We start from the raw sequence: 20,534 nt of genomic DNA, 5'->3' as shown, positions 1-20,534 counted from the left end.
ATAATTGATCGGGACCATCTCTCTTGTAATTGCTTTAATATATATATGATTTATGCTATTGCCAACAGTTTAATTTTGTGAAATAAAAAATCAATATTAGTAAAAACTTTAAGGGTTACTAACACCACACACACACATATATTTGTGTAATGAATGAAAAAAAGAGAGGGAAAAAAGAAAAGTGCGTTGCAAAATTGTCATTTCAAAACAAATAGACCCAAACAAATATTTGTTCGTATCCGACTGACCACTTTGCGAAAAGGAAAAGAAAAAGTTTTTTACTTTTATTTTTAAATGTTTTGAGAACTGTGCTTTTTATTCTTTTTTGGTAAAGCCAGCTGCTCGTCTATCAAAATACTCCGTATTTGAATTTTTCTTTTTGCCCTTTTTAAACTGCCCATCCCGTGGAGCTCTCAAAGGACTTACCTTTTCCTTTTTTCTTTTTTTCTTTTTCTTTCTTTTTAATTTTTTTATTAGTGCACGTCAAATTATACCTGAAATCCAATTATCCAGTACATTTTATTTTGTCAAATGTCATGAAATGAAATAGGTTTCTAATGTGGCACTAAACTGAAGATCAAAGATAAGATCACCATGGTCCCATGTATATATTGATTAATTTTGCTGCTTTTGATCTATTATTTATTCTGAGTCAAGCCTACATTAATCTATTATCTAATAATCACAAAAATAAAAGGAAGTTGTAATATTTGGATCTCATTAGGATTCCCATTATAATTGATCCACTAGATTGAGATATTAAAACTGTGAACGGATGTACCATCATGACCAATATAAGGCACAGGGTTCTTGTCTCTTAGATCAATTTTTGGTAAAAAGGTCTAAGTCAAACAGCCCCTTAAGACCGTTAAAAAGACCGCCGGGCCTGCTCTTTAAAATTAGCAATCCATTCTGCGAGCCAAAAATTAGGGCCCGCTTTTCAAGATTGGGTTGGAGCACCCATGGCTTGCGGAATTTGGACTTTGGGCTCCTCAAATGAGTTTTCGAGAGCTCAATGTATACGCTCCTATATAATTCAAGAGTTTAATTAGGTATTAATTGGACTTGACTCCTTTATTAATATGTAATTATAAAAAAAATGTTGTTTGACTTGTATTCTATGAACACATAAATAATTTGATAATTATAAATAATATTAATTTCTCCAGAGGTATAAACGTATTACAAAAAAAGTTCCACTTGTTGCCTCCCAATTAAATAATAAATAAAAATAACTAAGGGAAAGTAGCAACTCTTGAACTTTTCTTAGTTACCCACCCAAAATGTCCCTAGTAAATTGAATAAAATTAATAGTAAAAACTTGACTTAAGGTGTATTTGGTGAACCTTATAGAATGGACTTGGGGGAAGGAGATTTGATCCGGCTTTTCCACATTCCCCACAAAATGCCAATAAAGACCCTAATCAATTAATTGCATTTAATATGACTTTGATTTGTTTGAAATTGTTGTTGGTGCTTTATATTTTAAATTTGGGCGAATTGTAAAAAATTCTCCTTGACTATATCTATAGCAAATAACCCTCGTGAATTTTTGTAACAAAAAACTCCTCTCAACTATCATGAGGGGGTATTTAAACGAATATTGTTTAAGAAATTATATTTTGGACAAAAGTACCCCTTAAACAACTGAACCCACCACCATAACCAACCCTTGCCGACCACCACCATAATAGGCATGGAAAGGCGCTCATATCTCTTTTCCCAAAACTGAATTCATCATTACCCATAACGTCTATGTTGTCTCCAATTGTCACAGACCTCACCAAATCTTCTCTCCCCGACTCCTTTGTTTCTTCTTCATTCCTATCTTCTGTATTAAATATCGCTGGTTGACTTAATTGAGTCAACACAGAATCCCTCTAAATCAAAAGAAGTTGAGCCTAGCCATTCTAAATTGCCCTCAGACAGAGCTCTACAGAAGGTGTTGCGACGAAAATTACTGGGTTTTGGATCGAAATGATTGAACCCAGAAGCAGATTTGAATATGATTGAACCCAGGATCGAAATGATTGAACCCAGAAACAACCTCATACGAGTTGCTGACGGGGACCTTGAATATTCGTTGCTAACGCGATCCTTTCGACGTCTTTCATTGAGCCAACAACCAAGCTCTCCACAATCCTTCGCCCACGATCGAGCTATCTGCAATCACTGCCGCTGCATCGCCGAGCCCTCCCTTACTCGCCAGCCACCGATTCCACCAGCCGAGCTCGCCGCCGAGCTGGTCTTCTCACCACCGTCCGTCATCTCTACCGTCGCTTCATCAAAACCGAGCTTGCTGCCACCTTCATCATTAAAGCTGAACTCGCCGTCGCTCCATCATGGCCTACATCATCCAAAGCCGAGCCCTCTGAGCCTCCTTCAGTCCTCCAAGCGAGTCACCGCCACAATTCTTCATCATAACTGCGTCATTTACGGCCGAAAAGCTCATAGCCGAGCTTCTCCTTGCCAGCCGGTGCCGTGAGGCAAGGTCACAGCCAGTCCATTCTGTCATTGCCGCTGCACCACCGTTCTAAGTTCCCTGCACCGTCTTTGCTCACCTGTGTTGTCGATGATGGGATACTGGTTCTCACCGAAGCCGGTGATTGGGACGGTCACAGAGGTGGAAACCTTTTTTTTTTTTTTTCCTAGCAAAGGTAAACAACAGAAACAAAAAGAAAACAAATAAGACTACTAAGAAACACAACCAAGGACATTAGTCGGTGCACCCAACAAATCCAGCCGCACCATATTAACAATTTGAGACGGACAATGATCTAAAACACGATCCATCGCCACATCAGACCTCGACAACACAGCCAAAGCATGACCCACACAATTAGCAGAACGTCGAACAAAAGTCAAAAACGCTGCAAAGAAGTACCGAAGCGCCATTTGAACATCAAAACAAATAGATGCAATCTTAGTAGATCTAACAAAAGTATCCTCCACAGCTGCAACAACAACTTTAGTATCCGATTCGAAACTTAAATAACGGTACCCAAAGAAAGAGGCCCAAAACAAAGCATGAAGACAAACAATCGCCTCAACCATCATCGCAAACGAGGCAAAAAATGGGCAAAACACCATAGCTTTGAGGATAGAGCCTTGATAATCACGAAACACTGCACCCCCACTCCCACGAAGTAGCTTCAAAGAGAAACAAGCATCAAAATTACAGTTAATCACTCCCCGATCAGGCGAAAACCAAGAAGCAGAAGAAAAAGATAGACCAGCAACAGATAATTTGTGGGATTAGGACTGCGCCTCCTGAAATTCCCAAAAGCTAGCAAAAGCACGTTCCATAACTTTCTCTGGCTGCCACAAAACACTCTCAAAGACCAAATGATTCCTGGCTTTCCAAATATACCATACACAGAAGGAAATCATGCCAATAGCTACTGGAGGATCCGATACCAAACTCGCCCGATGCATCAAAAACCGCTAACCATCGACAAAAGTCCGAAAGGAAGACGAAGAAAAATAAAAAAGAAGCGGAGATAGCTTCCAAACCTGCAGAGAATGAGAACAAAAAAAAACAAAAGATGCACAATAGATTCCTCCTCCAATCCACAGCGAGGTCACAAAGGGGAAACAACACAACCCCACATCAATAACGCAGAACCAGTAGGAAGAGCGTGATGACAACATTGCCAAAGAAAATGCTTCATCTTAGAAAGAGAAAGGCAGTGCCAAACCGAATTCCAGCAAGAAGGTCGTCGAACAACTGAAGAAAAATCAAAGAGAGACGTAGCAAAAGAATATGCCGACCGAACGGAGAAAATACCCGTACGCTCAGGCGCCCAGATTTGAGAGTCCGGTTTATCCCAACGACTAATATGCAATCGCAAAATTTTCTGGACCACCAAAGGAGAAAAAAGATGGCGCAAAACACTCACATTCTATGTTTGGGACTGTAGATGAATTAAATCCGCCACAAAGTGATAAGACACATCAAACTGCGGACGAGGGAGCTTGAAAAGAAGAGCGAGAACCCAATGATCATTCCAAATATGAATTGATTTCCCATTACCCACAAGCCAGCGCAGGCCCTGACGCAAAAAAGGTTCAGAAGACCAAATATTATGCCAGCCCCAAGAGGGATTAGAGCCCAAAGGAGCATCCAAAAATGAACATAAAGGAAAATATTTAGCTTTAAGCATAGCAAAAACCAAACCATTCTAACGAACCTGGAAATTCCATGCATGTTTTGCCAAAAGAGCCAGATTAAACGCCTCCAAATCTCGAAACCTAAGACCACCCTGTTGCTTCCTCCAACAGAGGAAATCCCAGGAAACCCAATGAATGGAGCGAGATTTGCCTTTATTACACCACCAGAAAGAACGAATAGACTGCGTTAGCTCAAGACATAAAGTACGAGGGAGCTTAAAGGAAGACATAACATACGTAGGCAAAACACTCAGCACCGACTTAATAAGTACCTCTTTCCCCCCAGTGGATAAAGAGCAAGCCTTCTACGAAGACAAACAGTCTTTCACCTAAGCTAATAAGAACTGAAACACATCACGCTTAGAGCGACCCACAAGAGCTGGCACACCGAGATACCTATTATGTAACCCATCCAGGCGCATCCCTAAAAAATGCCCAATAGAACGACGCAAGGAAACTGAAGTATTGTTGGAGGAAAAAATTAAGGATTTAGTAAAATTGACTTGTTGCCTCAATGCCTGCTCATAATCAACCAAAATTCTTTTCACAAGATGCACCTCCGACTCCATAGCCGCACAAAAAATAATAGAATCATCCGCGAAGAAAAGATGAGAGACGGACGGAGCATCCTGATAAATTTTGATACCAGACAACAGTTGGGCTTGCTAGACACGAAAAAATGCTAGAGACAGGGCTTAGCACAAATAATAAACAAATACGGGGAGAGCGGGTCACCCTATCGCAAACCCCGAGATGGACGAAAAAAACCCACATGCTGCCCATTAATTTTCAAAGAATACGACACTGTAGATATACAAGCCGAAATCAACTTAATCCAATGAGAGTGCAACCCCAATCTATGTAACATTTGAAAAAGAAACGGCCATTCAACTCTATCATAGGCCTTACTCATGTCAAGCTTGAGCGCCATAAAGCCTTTTTTCCCTTTCTGCTTGTTCTTAAGATAGTGTAATATCTCATAAGTAATGAGAATATTATCCGTGATATGTCGATTTACAACAAAAGCACTCTAGGACTCGCTGATAAGAGATCCAATGATCCCTTTCAAACGGTTAGTCATAACCTTAGTAATAATTCTATAGGATACATAACATAAAGAAATAGGCCTATAATAAGAAACAAACGTTGGAGACTGTATTTTAGGAATTAACACGATATTAGTATGATTAAGAGCGGATAATAAATTCCTAGTAGCAAAAAAACTAGAGATAGCATGTAAAATATCAACCTTTAGTACCTCCCAATATTTCTGATAGAACAGGGGTGTCATACCATCAGGACCCGAGGTCTTCATTGGTGCCATAGAAAATACTGCTTGTTTCACTTCCAGTTCTGAAGGTTCTGCTAACAAAATAGAATTCATGTCATCTGAAATCCGAACCGGAACATAGCGCAAAAATTGCTTAATATTAGTGGGATGTTGAGATTGAAATAATTTCTGAAAAGAACTAAGAAACACCGTATGAACTTCATCTTCCTCAACCACCCACCATTGCCAATCATTATAAACTCTCGATATCATATTCTGAGCTCGTCTCTACCGTGTGGTTGCATGGAAAACTTTGGTATTCCGATCTCCTTCTTCTAACCACTGAATTCTAGATTTCTGTTTCCAAAATAGTTCATCCTCCAACCAGCAAAAACTTAATAAGTGTTCCGCCCAAACAACTTCAGAATGATGATAATCCACAACTCGATTTTTAACTTCCCGAAGATTTCGCTCGGCACTAGCAATGCGGTCACGGGAATGAAAATTTTTCAATTTAGCCCAGTGTATGAGATCAGATTTACACTGGCGCAATTTTTTAGCCCACCTAAATTATGCGAAACCTGAAAATGGAGTAGACCAAGCACCATCAATAATACAAGCACAATCATCCTGTAACGTCCAACGAGCATCAAAATGGAACTGACGTTTTCGTGGCTGCATCACAGGTTGAAGTTCCAACAGTAAAACAGCATGATCAAAGCCTAGCACTGTGAGATGAGATAATTGAGCTTTAGGGAAAGCTAAAAGCCAGTCCTTTGTCGCCATCACCCGATCAAGCCGCTCCTGAATATGAGCTTGGCCATCCCGGTGATTAGACCAAGTGAAAGGAAAATCAACAAAACCAATGTCCACTAAAGCACAGCGATCCAGCAGTGATCGGAATGATTTAAGTTGCCATCCCTGTTAAAGTCGGCCACCCGATTTTTCAAAATCATAAAGAATATCATTAAAATCCCCAATTAATACCCAATTCCCAGGCAAAGACTGAGCTCGGTGCGCTAAATAGTCCCATTGAGATGCCCGCAAACTATCCACAGGACTTGCATAAATAAGAGACAAAACCCAATGATCCCTACTAGGGGAAGAAATAACAGCCGTAATAAAGAACTCCGTATGTTCTAAAATATGCAAATTAACACGAGCCTTCCACCAAAGAACCAAACCCCCAGCCAAACCAACAGGATCCACAACATAACCATTAGAAAAACCCAACAATTTTTGTACAGAAAAATAACGATTTGGATAATTTTTTGTTTCAATAAGACCAACAATATCAGGCAAAAACTTATCTTGTAAACGTTGAAATTGTTTAATCGTTGAATGGGAACCTAAGCCTTAATAATTCCAAACCAAAATATTTAGAGACTCAGTAGTGTAAGATGATAGACCGACATCCCGAAACGTATCCAACTGCACCAAATTGCTTGCAATAGTGGACGAAGAAGGCAAAGAACATGAAGGAGCAGAAGGCCAAATCGAAGGAAAAGAACAAGCATGTTGTAACGGACAAAAGCCCACTGTCTCAGACTGAGGAACGGAAGTCTTGCCCAAATAAAAAGTCGCAGCACCCGGTAGGCTGAAAGTCTTAACTCGTGGGCCTGAAATACAAGGGTCCATACACTGCCCCAATTGAATTGCAAACTCGGTTAGCAAATGAATCCGGGCTGGCCCACCAAGAGAAAAAACGTATTACAGGCGCCTCACCTAGGGATTAATGTCGCAACCCAGACCACAGAAACCGCTGGCAACCGGAAAAACCACATCCACCGCCCACACCACCCCGAAGAGCAAAAGAAACCAATCCAACAACGAGGAGAAACCAAAAAATCAAAGGCGAAGTAAAATCAACCAGCAGCTAACTAAACCAAAAACCTACACCTCAAAAAACACTAGAATAACACTCAATCCACCACACAGAAGAGACCCATAACCACACAACAGAGAAGCAACAAGAAGGAGCACAAAGCTCTCTATCCAAAACACCCCGACTCAAGCGAGGAACCTGGATGCAAGCGAGGAAAAAGACATATGATATAGATCGGTGGACACCACAGTCAACAACAAGAGCAAATCACAGATCACAAAGATCACACAGAAACCTCGACGGTAGCGAGGAACAGACAGCCAGCTGATCAAGTTGGAAGAGAAGAGCCAATCACCAACAACAGCCACAAAGTAGCCCCAAACAGAGGATCAATGAACACAAAAGCTCGATGGAATGAGCAAACCTCTGATCACAGAGAACCCTCGATAGTGGCGAGGTGAAATCTTTGACTCCTATTACAAAGGTGGAAAAAACGGGTTTGAAACTCTGACACACGATTCATCACGTGATGAAAATGACCAAGCTGAAGTTAATTCAAAGCCACGTGCGCGCGTGTGTTTTGATAGAAGGGGTAATTTTGTCCAGGAAATTGCTTCAATTGATCGCTACAACGTTAAAATACCCCCCTCATGATAGTTGAGAGGGGTTTTTTGCTACAAAAATTCATAAGAGGGGTATTTGCTAAGGGGTGGTTTTTTTTTGCAATTCGCCTTTTAAAATTTCAAATTTTATTACTATGTTTTAGTAATTTCATATTATAATTTAATGGATACTTAACTACCATACACATGCTCTAAGGAAAAAAAAAAAAAAAAAAAAAAAAAAAAAAAAAAAAAAAAAACTGCCATTTTGAAAGATGAAAAGAATTTTTTTTTCAAATTAAAAATCGTTCAAAAGAGTTAGTGTAAAATGTTGACAATTGAAATAATTTCGTCATTATCAAAAAGTTGTGATGAACTAATTAGGATGTACTTACTTTGAAATCACACTATTATTTATTAAACTTTACTAAATGGTTCGTCGCAATTCAATAAATTCATAGATATTTAGTGAATACTTAATCGCCATTTTAAAAGATGGAGGGAAATTTTTCTTTAAAAAAATTCGTTTAAAAGAGTTATTGCAAAAAGTTGATAGTTCAAGAAGATTTGTTACAAGAATTTGGTTATTATCGAGGTCTGGTGATGAACTAATATCGCCGTACTTACATTGAACTTGCATTCTTACCAAATGGTGTTGCCACAATTCAATAAATTCGAATACATAAGGGTGCACCCTCACCCGTCATCGTATTTTTATGAGTTGATTTGAATTGAAGTCATGAAAAGTGAAAAAAATCAAATTATTGGAATAATACTTACCTCCTTAAATATAAAGAAGAATCTTCTTGATATAATTCAATAAATTTAAATAGATATTTGTTGATGCAAATTTATGTTGCGACCCAAAACCAGCAAGGGAAGGGGAAGATTATTGAAAAGGTGCCGGTGTGGTGCCTACCTAAAGGTCTCCGATGGAAAAATTAGAACTGAATCGGAGAAATAAAGAAAGAGAGGAAACTACTCTTCTAAGGTTTTCTTCCGTGTACCTTTCAGTTTAACCAGTCTTGCCCTTTTATAGGGGTAAATCTGTTCAACTTCTATGCCGTGTCATTGCAACTTTCTATTAGAATTAGGAGTCCCACGTCAGTTGCCCCTTATTCCCTGGCTCGCTTGTCTCGCACAGGGAATGCTTAGTCGATTCTCGATTTTTTCCTGAAAGATGAGTTAGCAAAATGATAGTCTTTTACTCTATCCTTTATTCTCTATTCATATATGTAGACACACACATACACGCGCGCACTTGTCCACCCTCAAATGGTGAATTTTAGTCAAGTAACTAATTTTTTGTAACCTCATGGGTGAATTTTAGGTAGAACCCATTAGAGGTAGAACAAATTAGGCATTCTTGCCCAACTATGGATGGCAACGGGGGTGGTTTTGGGCAGGTATACCCTCCCTCGCCTCCACAACTGTTTAGAAACCTGCCCATCCTCACCTAATACCGCCTAAACAGGGGACCTTTTCACCCCATCCCCACTCTATTTAACTTTTTTACTCCCGTGAGCATCCACCCCGCCCCGTTTAGTTCCAGAATTTCTCCTACTTTTTAAATTTTTTTCCTTAAATACAATTATATAATTATTGATAAAAATCATAAAAAATGGGCAATCAATAATTTAACATAAAATTCAAGGTATGAACGTTCTTAGTTCGTAGGACTCTGTCGCTTATTAGAACGGTTGAGAAAGTGAGTGAATGCGACTTAATTTTTCTAGAGTTAATTATATATACTAATAAAATAAAGGTAATTTAGTAATTTACCTACCTAAATGGGGCGGGGCGGGGTGACCTCCCCTATCCCTGTCCGTGTCCCCGCCCTTAACTCGTGCGGGTTTTCATTAATAAAAATCATCTTTGCCCAAATAAGCTAAGCAGTTCCCCAAAATAGCTATAAACGGGGCGGTGTGGGGCATGTATCCATTCCCGTGGGATAAATTGCCATCTTTATACCCAACCGTCCCTACAAAACTTCTTTTTTTGAGATTTCAGTTTATTGTTTTCTACTAATTTTTTTCTTCTTTATTTTATTTTATTTCGTACCAACATTGTTAAAAAAAAAAATTCCAATATCAGTGTGCACTAGGGATGGCAAAAGTTGACAAGACCCGCCAACACGACTCGAACACGACACTAATTAAACGGGTTTGAGTTGACCTCAAACGAGTTCGGGTCATAAAAGGGTCGACACGATTAACCCGTTTAGTTAATCGTGTTATGTTTGGGTTAAAAGGTTTAACCCGTGTAATCCGTTTATACACGTTTAACTATATATGTCATAAATAAATTTCTATTTAAGTTCTAAAATTACTATATAAACTTGTGTCTTATAATTATATCTTTTGTAAATTAGAAATCATTTAGCAATTTGGTTTATTAAAACTTATTTTTTTTAGTATTTATTATTTTATTGAGTATTATTAATAATTTAAATTATATATATACATATATATATATATTGTAAACAGGTCATTAAATGGGTTACACGTGTAATCCGTTTAATAAACAGGTCGGGTTAGTATTAAGAGTTCCTGACACGATTATTAAACGGGTTGTGTTCGGGTTGAGCTGTTTAGTATAATACCCTTAAATTGACACGACACAATTACGACATGCGACCAGGAATTGCCACCCCTAGTGTGCACTAGTTTTTCGAGTTTGGAGCAGGTTTATTTTCTTTAGTTTGCCTTTTATTTTCATTTTTTATTTTTTTCTTTACTTGTCCATTGTCGGCATCATCCAATAATGATGTCATTTTATAAAATTATTTATTTTTATATATTTTATAAAATGGTTCAATAAGAATAATTTAGTCAATTAGGGTTTAAATTTATACCAAATTAAAACTAAAACTTCAGGGGGTATTTTTTTGCACGTGAGGAGTATCCTCTAATAATACCATTTTCAATTATTTTATAAAATTATTTATTTTTATATATTTTATAAAATAATTCAATAAAGATAATTTAGCCAACTTAAATTTGAATTCACACTCGTACATATTACAATCTCCTACACGGCCTTATCACAATGCTGTAAAATCAATATATAAGGGCGCACCCTCTTTGGTCATCATAACGTTACGGAATTGATTTGCAATTGAAGAAGTCAAGGAGGGTAGGATTACTCAAAGCTATCGGAAGAATACTTGCCTCCTTAAATAAGAACCTTCATGATATGATTCAATCATATTTTTCTTTTCTTTATTGATTAATTTTTTTAGTATTGTAAAAAGACACATCCGCTCGGGAATTCCTTTGACGTGGCACAAACTGATTTGGTTAGAACACCATTGAAATGAATGATAGCTGCAGAAGATTCAGCTCCTTCCACTCTCCTGCGCATGCAAACTGAGTACATAAGGTTGCTATATTCAGAACAGAACCTTCTTCATATCTATATCTATACATATCTATCTATCTATTAAGAGTATTTTTAATAATAATACTCAATAAATAAACCGAAGTGTCGGCTTATATAAGCTTATACGGCGGGACTCTTTCACTTTCTCTCTCCTCCTCCTCAGCAATCCAACACCTCTCTTTCTCTCTCATGGGCACACAAGCATGCCTCCTCCTCCAAAAGCAACTCAGAGGTACTTGATTTTTCTCTCTTTTTCTACGATCCAAACACATAATTTCTTTAATTTCCCCTCCTTTTTTTATGTAATCGGATCGTTTCTTTGATTGATCGATCGATTCTTTGTTTTGCAGATCTTTGCAAGAAACCTGTTGATGGATTCTCTGCTGGTTTGGTTGATGAGAGCAATATGTTTGAATGGAGTGTCACCATTATTGGACCTCCTGATACTCTTTAGTATGCATTCATTACCTTCTCCATTTCAAATCAAAGATTGTATCTTTTTATCAAATTTGATCTGTTCTAGAGTTTGTCTTACTTCTTGTCGTTGATTTATTCGAGGGGTTGAGATTTTAATGATGCAGAGTCTAGAGTTTTCAATTTTATTTGGGTTGCTTTTTCAAATCGGTTTAAAGAATTAGTGGGTTCTGGGTTGGTTAATTGATTGTAGATTGTTCTTGATCCGATAATGTTAGTAACATATATTTACGCTTGTAGATACAGAGGTCAGATAAATCTACGAAGCAACTCTCATAATAGTTTTTACTTCTACTTCTTGAGGATCGTATCATTATACTATCAAATTTTAATTTGTTCCTTGTGTTCATCTTACTTGTTAGAGATAATTTTTGTGATTTATTCAAGGGGTTCAGATTGTGATGATGGTAATAAGTTTTCACTTTTATTCGAGTTGCTTTTCCAAATTGGTTTAAATTAATTAGTGGGTTCTGGGTTGGTCAATTGATTGTAGATTGTTTTTGATTGGATAATGTTATAACATAGTTTTACGCACCACAAAGGTTAGATAAAATTATGAGGTAATCCTAACAATGATTCTTACCTTTTAATTGGGTTTGCTTCATCTAAATTGGTCTATATAATTAGTCAGTGCGTTCACTAGTCGGCCAATCAATTGTAGATTGTTCTTGATCAAATAATGTTGTTTCATGGTTTTACAGTCATAGGGGCCAGATAAAAATAGGTGGTGAATGGGACTTTTTTGTGAGGTCGGATGGGAGAAATCTAAGGCAATCTACTGAAAGGGGAGGGCTGGAGATAAGTCAGTGACTCTCTTTTCAGTGTTGAAGAATTTGACATTAAATTTGCTCATAATATTTTCGTAGTGAATTACGAAACCATGTATAATAGTCCTATACCATTTATATGCTTAATCGGTGGAAGATTTAGAGAAGACTCTTATACCATTTATATGATTCATATAATAGTTGTCAATCTCATTTCTCGGTTTTGTCAAAATTTTGACTTGTAATAATGGGTTTGGAGAGATTCATCTAGGGAAATGCTGATCACTTGAAATTCTTTTCATTACTTTATGAAGTGAACTATTTTCTAAATTTATTCTTCTTTTACAAATTATGTTATTCTAGTGATGGGGGATTTTTCAATGCCATCATGAGCTTTCCATCCAATTACCCGAACAGCCCTCCAACAGTGAAGTTTACTTCAGAAGTATGGCATCCCAATGGTTGGTCACTCTTTTTCATCTGCTTGAATTTTATTATTGTCATTGGAGTGCTGCTTAAAAATGATTCTGGTTTCTTTGTAAATTATAGTTTATCCTGATGGGCGGGTTTGCATATCAATTCTCCATCCTCCTGGTGATGACCCGAATGGTTATGAGCTTGCAAGTGAGCGGTGGTCACCTGTTCATACGGTATGTAATAAACATGTCAATGATGCTATTTTATTGCCTTCATTGTAGTTTTCCATGCTGCCACACAGGTGTCTAATGTCGTTTTGGAGAGCTACATTTCTGGGCCTTGATGTTTGGGTTGAATGATAAACAGCATATATCTTGGATAGTAACATTATTGTAATAGAAGGTAATAAATAATATGTCATTAATGAAGATTGAAAATTATTACTGTTGAAGTTCCTTGTTTATGGAAAAAGAAAGTATTATGATGGAGTAAGCTTAGTGATGCAGGATGGGGGGTAATGGGGGCTTAAAAATCAAAATTCAAGAACAAGAAAGAGAACGAGAGAGAAGAAGAAGAATGAGGGGGAAGAAAATCTGTAATCACTCAATATTCAATCATAAAACGTGTCTTAACAATGTTTATAAATAGGCATCAAGAAAAACCCTAATCAAATCCTACTACCATAAATAAACCCTAAAATACTAAATTACTGAAATATCCTAAATTAAACGATTACTAAAATAGTTATAAAAATAAATAGATAAAAATTCCTAATTCATCCATCTTTCCCACATCTCCAATAGTAGGTGTGGGCCATGTGTACTTCAAGCTCTCGGGCTATGCCCAGTTCTTCATCACTTAGTCTGCAATTGAATATAACAAAAACAAAAATCTGTGGAAAATAAAGACTATTTTTTCCGATATATATATATATATATATATATATATATATAGAGAGAGAGAGAGAGAGAGAGAGAGAGAGAGAGAATATTTTGCTAGGAATTTTAGACAAACTGTTTCCTCACATGGGTAATATAGTGAGGATATGCAACCTATTGCAAGGGTATGTAGCTCACTGCATATAATGAGCTAGTTTATTTTGTGATGTCTATTTGAAAATTTGGAAACAAGAACTTTTGTGTTAAAAGTTTAAACTCTAATTTGTTGAATTTTTGTTTGGTAACCATGTGGGTTCTCTGTTTCGTAACCACTTGGGTTTTCTGTTTGTAACCTTGCACAGATGTAATTCACAGCTTACCCCACAGGACCACTTGGACTATTCAAATTTTAGGCTAACAGTACCAATAACATTGTCACTCACACCCATCACGCAAGCTCACAAGAGAGGAAAAAGGGGAGTGTGGAGACCTAGGGTGCATTTGTTTTAAAGATCATTGCATTACTACTTTTTGTCCTTTATCTCTTGACATATTGATGTTCATGTTGTGACAGGTTGAGAGTATAGTTTTGAGCATCATATCAATGCTTTCTAGTCCAAACGATGAATCCCCAGCAAACATAGAAGCTGCAGTAAGTAGCAATTGTGTGCTTTGCTGTATTTCTATTTTGGCAACTATTGTTTTTTCATCTTTTCTTTTAAGTATCTACATGACTTCTTTTTACTCCACGAAGATAACAATTACTTATTTACCAAAATGTGCCAACAACCAATTTGCGTGATCTTCTTTTTGCATGCTCTAGTATTTACATGTTTCACAGCAACATGATTGTCTGTGAACTGCATTGGTCGATGATAGGTTAAAATTGCTAAATGAAATGCAGATACTTTATTTAATAATTTCATATAAATATTTTCATAAATTTGTTTTCTGTAAATACTTGTGCTTTGTATGCGCTACAATGTGGATAATGAGTTAAGTTACTTAAGTCCTTAGTTGGCTAACCTGGAATATAAGTTGGTCCTCCTGTTAATTCATTACCAGGGATTAAGACAAAAAAAGGTGATGGCTTGATCCCTAAATTCTAATAATATGGGGGCAGAGATGTTGATGTGGCAACTTAAAAGAAAATTTTTGATCTTCGCTTAATACATCAAATTTGCCTAGAAGGCTGATAGCAGGGGACTCCTGCAATATGGAAATGCAATCTAGATGTTGGAATCTTCTATTACTTGTTCATTTTCCATGAGTTTTAAGATTATCATAAATCTGTTTAATGATTAAATGTTGCTTAGTTGGAGTTTGACATAATTTAGTTATTGAATAGATTTGTTGATTGGGAGGAGGATGATGGATTGTGTGTGCTCTACATTCAGCCAGTCACAAAGCGTATCAAACCTTCATATGTGGTAGGTTTAAAATGAATTTCTAGATTCAGTGATATGAGCTTTGAAACCAGTTGAATTGTGAAAGAGGGGACCCCGGAAAGAGCTTACGAGGGATATGAATGACACTCAGTGGGCTGGACATCCAGGTGTTGAACGGATGGTTTAAAAGCATAGGTTAGATTTTCTGGCTCGTGAAGAGCGCTTTCTCTACTTCCACTATGGGAAGCTCGCTTCTGACTCACGCAATAAGGAAATAAAGAGAAGATCTCTTATTACTTAAATTATTAATTCACGTGGCATTTGCGCTATTAGATCCGGTCTTTCCCTCCTGTAGACCTAAGGCCAATTTTGTCCGAAATTTTCATCTTACGAGCAAGGAAAAGGCAAGAAAAAAGGGTGGAAAGTAGCAAGAGGGCTCGGGGTCGCTGTGGACAGCGAAGCAAGGGCTAGTAATAGAGTGAGCAAGTAAAACCATTCTCTTTGTACTGCTGCCTGCGTCTACCAGCACTCTCTTGATTAGACAATTTGCCACCATGAATGAGGCTGATCACAAGAGGGTCACTTGCTAATAGTCTCTATCTCAAAAGCAGTTTTGTAAGGGACTGGAGCAGGCTACCATGAGACAAAACCAATGGACCATGGACTAAACGGGCACTGCCTGAAAGGAATATGTCCAGGGGACACCCCCACCCACCCACACACCAAGGTACATCTTGTTCCCACGGCCGCTATAGCTATCCAAGAATACACTCAAAACTGGAAGGATAAACAAACCCACCATCTAGCGCCCTTCCCAATGTAGTTGCGCACCTTCCTTGAGAGTGAAAACGTGGGTTGGTTGTTCAACCTTTGACAGCATCTTTCCTTGCCCAGATGTTCTCCTAGTCTTTTTTTTCTTCTATGAACACGGAACCTTGGGCTGCGAATGGTTTTTTAGTCTAGTCGAGGTTAAACAGACTGTCATTTCTGCGTTGCATGGATGACTACTTCCTGAAGTTGTTAATCGCTGGCAAATGCATTGCAGCACAGTGGTGCAATGTAGGTTTGCTTCTAAAAAAGGGAGAATGAGGTTAGGGGTTCTTATCTTACTGCCACTTTTTTTGTTTTTTCCCTATCGAGTGTTGCTAATTAAGCATCTACGTTTACTGTTATTTTTCCCCAGGTAAATAGCTTCTACTTTTACTGTTGCTGATTGACCAGTAATCTTTTGTCATTATTAGAGTTTGTCGTAGAGTTATTCTTTCCTAAACAGGAAAATACATAAATTTGGTTGATTTTACCTGTTCATGCATTTTTTGCTACTTTTTGTCCTTAATCATCTATTATAAAAGGCTTAATCTATTTTGTGATCCAACCACCAAAATTTCTGATCTCGGAACCCATATAATTCACAATTCCTATTACTTCTGGGGTTTGGAGTTCTTTTTGAAGCGGTTTCCCAAATAATAAGCAGCGTCTTCTAATTTTAATTTGTGAAATGGCTGATCTTCTCATAATGTTATTGGAAGTGCCTGAGGGGAGTTTTTTTTTTTTTTTCGTTTGCAAATGGTGAATCTGTGAAGTATGTTTCCTAGAAACAAAAGGGTAATTACAGACTGCCAAAGCATTTAAAAGATGATGGTGACAATTAATTCTTACTGCTTTCATTTTTTATTCATACTTCTCTTCTACAGTGTTTTCTAAAATGAGGGCAATTCTAGGGGGAAGGGAAGACCAAAACTAGTGTGGTTTGAGATAGGAAGAAAAGATATGACAAGTTATAACATGTGATTTGAACTAAGGTTATGGTCTTAGAGTGGAATGGTGAAACATGATTTGTGTATCAACCCCAAATAGTTAGGAAAATGTTTTGTTGAATTGAGTTTACTATTCTTTCTAGTGTTTATTCTTCTAGAAAGTTATTTTCAAATTTCAGTTGCCATCTAAAAGCAATCTATTTTTTTTATAGTTTAATCCTTTACTAATAATTTTCTCATTGATAAATGAGGGAATTATTTGCGAGCTAAACATTTCTTTCATTGTAACTTAAAGGTCATTATATGACTTCCTTTCCATGCACTGTCCTTGTAACATTTTCTAATTTGCATTTTCTAAAATTCCCTTGTTTTTGTTTGTTCTTCACAAACCAACCTCCTTTTGTGCTTTTCTGTAGTGATAATCAGATTATATTCTTACGTTAATAGTGTGGGCTTCATAGATATCTAGTGGGTTAGAGTTGAAATTCTAACTGGATTAGTTTGGATGCAATAATTGTGGTTTGTTGGTCTATATGATCATTTTAATCGGTGGGATTTGCATTAACCATTAAGTAGAGAAATGAGTTTAGATTGTATATTAGGTCATATAGGAGCTTTTGTCATTGTTGGGTTTCATTCCATGTTGCTTCAATTCTCTTTAACTAAAGAAATGTTTCGCTAGATTCTATGGCTAAACGGCTAAATGTATAAGTTGGAGGTGGGGACATTGTTATGTCAGTGATATCACTTGCACCTTGCTGTGAGTTCTATGTTTTAAAAGAGCAACTTTTATTGAAGGTTGATAAATAGATTTTATTCGTCAGGCAGAATCTAGGTTTTATCGTTGTGATATTACAATTGTCTTATAGGTAATCGGGGAGTCTAAGAAAGTATTTAGTCTCTTAGACATGCCACGAATATTTCTGTTGCTATTACTCACTTTTCTTCACTCTGCATCAGAGTGGAATAGAGTAATATTGGGATCTGATTTTTTGAGTGGTATTTAAGAGGGCAAATGGGGAAAACTTATGATCTTATATGCTTTCTTTCACTCATGCTAATTTTTCATTTATTTCCCATTCCCCTTTCGAGCTGCATGCGTAAGATGTTCTTGTGACTCCACTTTAGCGAGAGTTGCAGTGTTGACCTATTTGTTGCCTGCAGATACTCAAGTTTATGCACGTCTTTTATGCTCAGCCCATCATCAGTTGACAAAATTTAGCTGTGGTGTCATTTTACTTATTCAGATATATAATTGTTCAAATATGGTAAATTTGGTCAAGCTTGGTACTTATTGTCTATTAATTTATTCGAGTGAATTTTATTTTAGTGCTCATTATTTGGCTTGGTCATTGTTTTTTTCTGATCGGTTTAAAGGATTTTATATAAACTTGCTAATGGATGTTGGCAATTTTGAATTGTCCATGCCACTCTAAGCACTGAATGTGGTTTTTATGCACTGTATTATGATTTAGTAAGCAGACATTATGCTTGATGATTGTACTTGAACAAGAAACTAAGACACCGCAAACCAGTACGCTGGTTGGTTAAATATATTTTAGTTTCTTGTGTATATTTTTACATAAGTTTGTATGTTGTGAAGACTCCTATTCAGTTGAAATCAGTAGCAACACTTTTATGGCTTTAAGGTAGTTGTACCAGTGTTTTTCGATCCGATGCTCTGATACTGGTAAATGCTCTACGCTCTGCTGATGTTTGAGGCCTTAAATTTTTAGCATGGCGGAGGCTTAATTTATTTTGGAATGATTTTTTGAAGCAATCTTGAATGGATTTGAATCACTTCTGTTATCAATAGTTTGAATTATATGAACCACCGGCTAAAGTGGTATTCCCTGCCCACACCTTTGGGGGGTGGGGTGGGTGGGGGCATTACTTATCGGGAAATATGTTTGAATTATATGCTTCATCGCTATTGTTTGTGGTGCTGCTACTGCATGACTTTTCAGAGGGAGAGGTGTTTTAGAGTCGTTTAAACTGGTCATGATGGTTCCCAGCCAGCACATCTCTGGACGAGAGGAAAGACAGATTTGTGATTGAGTTGGGGTATCTTTTTGTTATGCACAAATATTTGTGCGTCTTTTTCTTATTGATAAGCGAGTTCCTTTGCATGTTTATATGTCCAAAGTTATATCACGGTTTATTCAAAAAAATGATGTAGGAAGGTTGTTTGATAGTATATGACAACAACAGGAAGTTTGTTTCCCAACTTGGACCAGCTACATCAATTTTTCTTCATACCGATGATTTAGATTTCTTTCCAATTCTTCTTTTCATCACTTTTCTGATTGACAGAACTATAATTGTAGTGGCGTTGCTTTTCATTTCTGCAAGTGTCTTTGTCATTAAATGAGGCATGAAGCTAGGAATTTCTTAGACCAATTGGTGCTTATTATCTAACAACTTTTTACTAATTTGAAAAACTTGTATTCAGAACATTGTTTTCTGAACCATTTTGGTGCAAATTGATGTTGCAGAAGGAATGGAGAGAGAGGAGGGACGACTTCAAGAAAAAGGTAAGCCGTTGTGTAAGACGGTCACAGGAAATGCTATGATCTGCTGATGCCGCTTATCTGCTTGTGTGTGCCCAATTTATTTGTTTGGGAGGGTGGTGGTTATGTTGGGAGGACTGGTTCGTTGAGAATGCTGAATCGTGTATTATACCACAGTCGAATTTCTGATCCCGAATCTTTTTATTTATAAAACTTTGCTCAAAGTGACTGTCCTAAATGCATTTCTGTATCAGATTGCTTGAGTATTGTTTGGCTGACTTTTGATCTGTGCTAACATGTTCTCTGCTGGTTTTTACAGAAGAATGTTCCTGCTGCTCTTTCTTTTTTATCTTGCCCTTTTCCTTCATTTTTTTCCTCCTTTGGAACAATTGATTGGAGTCATTTTTTATATGAATCCTTGTTATTTGTTTATGATAACTTTTTTGGAATTTATATATGTTGTATTATTGTTAGTGGTGCTATATTACGAAGTGAGATTAACTCCTTACAATGAGATGAGAGAGAATCAAATTGCATGTCTGTCTTGCTGAATTTTTTGTATAGCTCATTTATCTTCCCAATTTATTACTGTTGTGATTATTGCTATTACTTTATTTATTTGCTGAGATTTTATTTTATTATTTAATTGCATGTCGCTTAGCTCATGCTTTGTGTGTATAATTTGCTTATATTGGAGTAGTATTCCTACAGGGCATTATACTATATTTGCTTATTTCCTCGTCTATTTTAACTTTGCGGGACAAGAAAATATATGGAAACGGGAATGATATAAAAAATATATATATTTATATTCGGATGGCAAAACAAAATCACTTGTAACATTCTTCTCCATTTGAACTCGGAGAAGTCCTTATTGCGGTTGGGCTATCTTGTCTACTCGGGGTCAGATCCGGACGCCCTCCGGGCCTAGAGCTTGACGTGATACCTAATTGGGTTTGGCTATGATACTAACTGTGATAGGTTGGCGTTTGTCCATTTATTCAAAAATTTAAATTATTAAGTAGTATTGCATACTCATCCATTTATACTAACCTGTTGCGGTTGGGCTACCCTGCCCACTCGGGGTCAGACCCG

At 37.1% G+C, this 20,534-nt stretch overlaps 1 protein-coding gene across 1 annotated transcript; it reads left to right on the top strand.

Annotated features, from left to right (window-relative positions):
* Nucleotides 1-11,305: 11,305 nt before the first annotated feature.
* LOC132307076 (ubiquitin-conjugating enzyme E2 13) lies at nt 11,306-19,912 on the top strand. Its single transcript, XM_059804738.1, has 6 exons — nt 11,306-11,480; nt 11,599-11,701; nt 12,853-12,950; nt 13,039-13,139; nt 14,359-14,436; nt 19,425-19,912. The coding sequence occupies exons 1-6, from the start codon at nt 11,438-11,440 to the stop codon at nt 19,500-19,502; spliced, it is 501 nt and encodes a 166-aa protein (XP_059660721.1). The 5' UTR covers nt 11,306-11,437; the 3' UTR covers nt 19,503-19,912.
* The last annotated feature ends 622 nt before the right edge of the window (nt 19,913-20,534 follow it).

Source organism: Cornus florida, unplaced genomic scaffold (genome assembly GCF_030987335.1).
Source record: "Cornus florida cultivar Cherokee Brave unplaced genomic scaffold, ASM3098733v1 CherokeeBrave_3.0.0_Hap2_Chr05, whole genome shotgun sequence".
NCBI lineage: Eukaryota > Viridiplantae > Streptophyta > Magnoliopsida > Cornales > Cornaceae > Cornus > Cornus florida.
The sequence above is the reverse complement of the archived record's forward strand: the minus strand, read 5'-3'. Positions and strand labels throughout refer to the sequence as shown.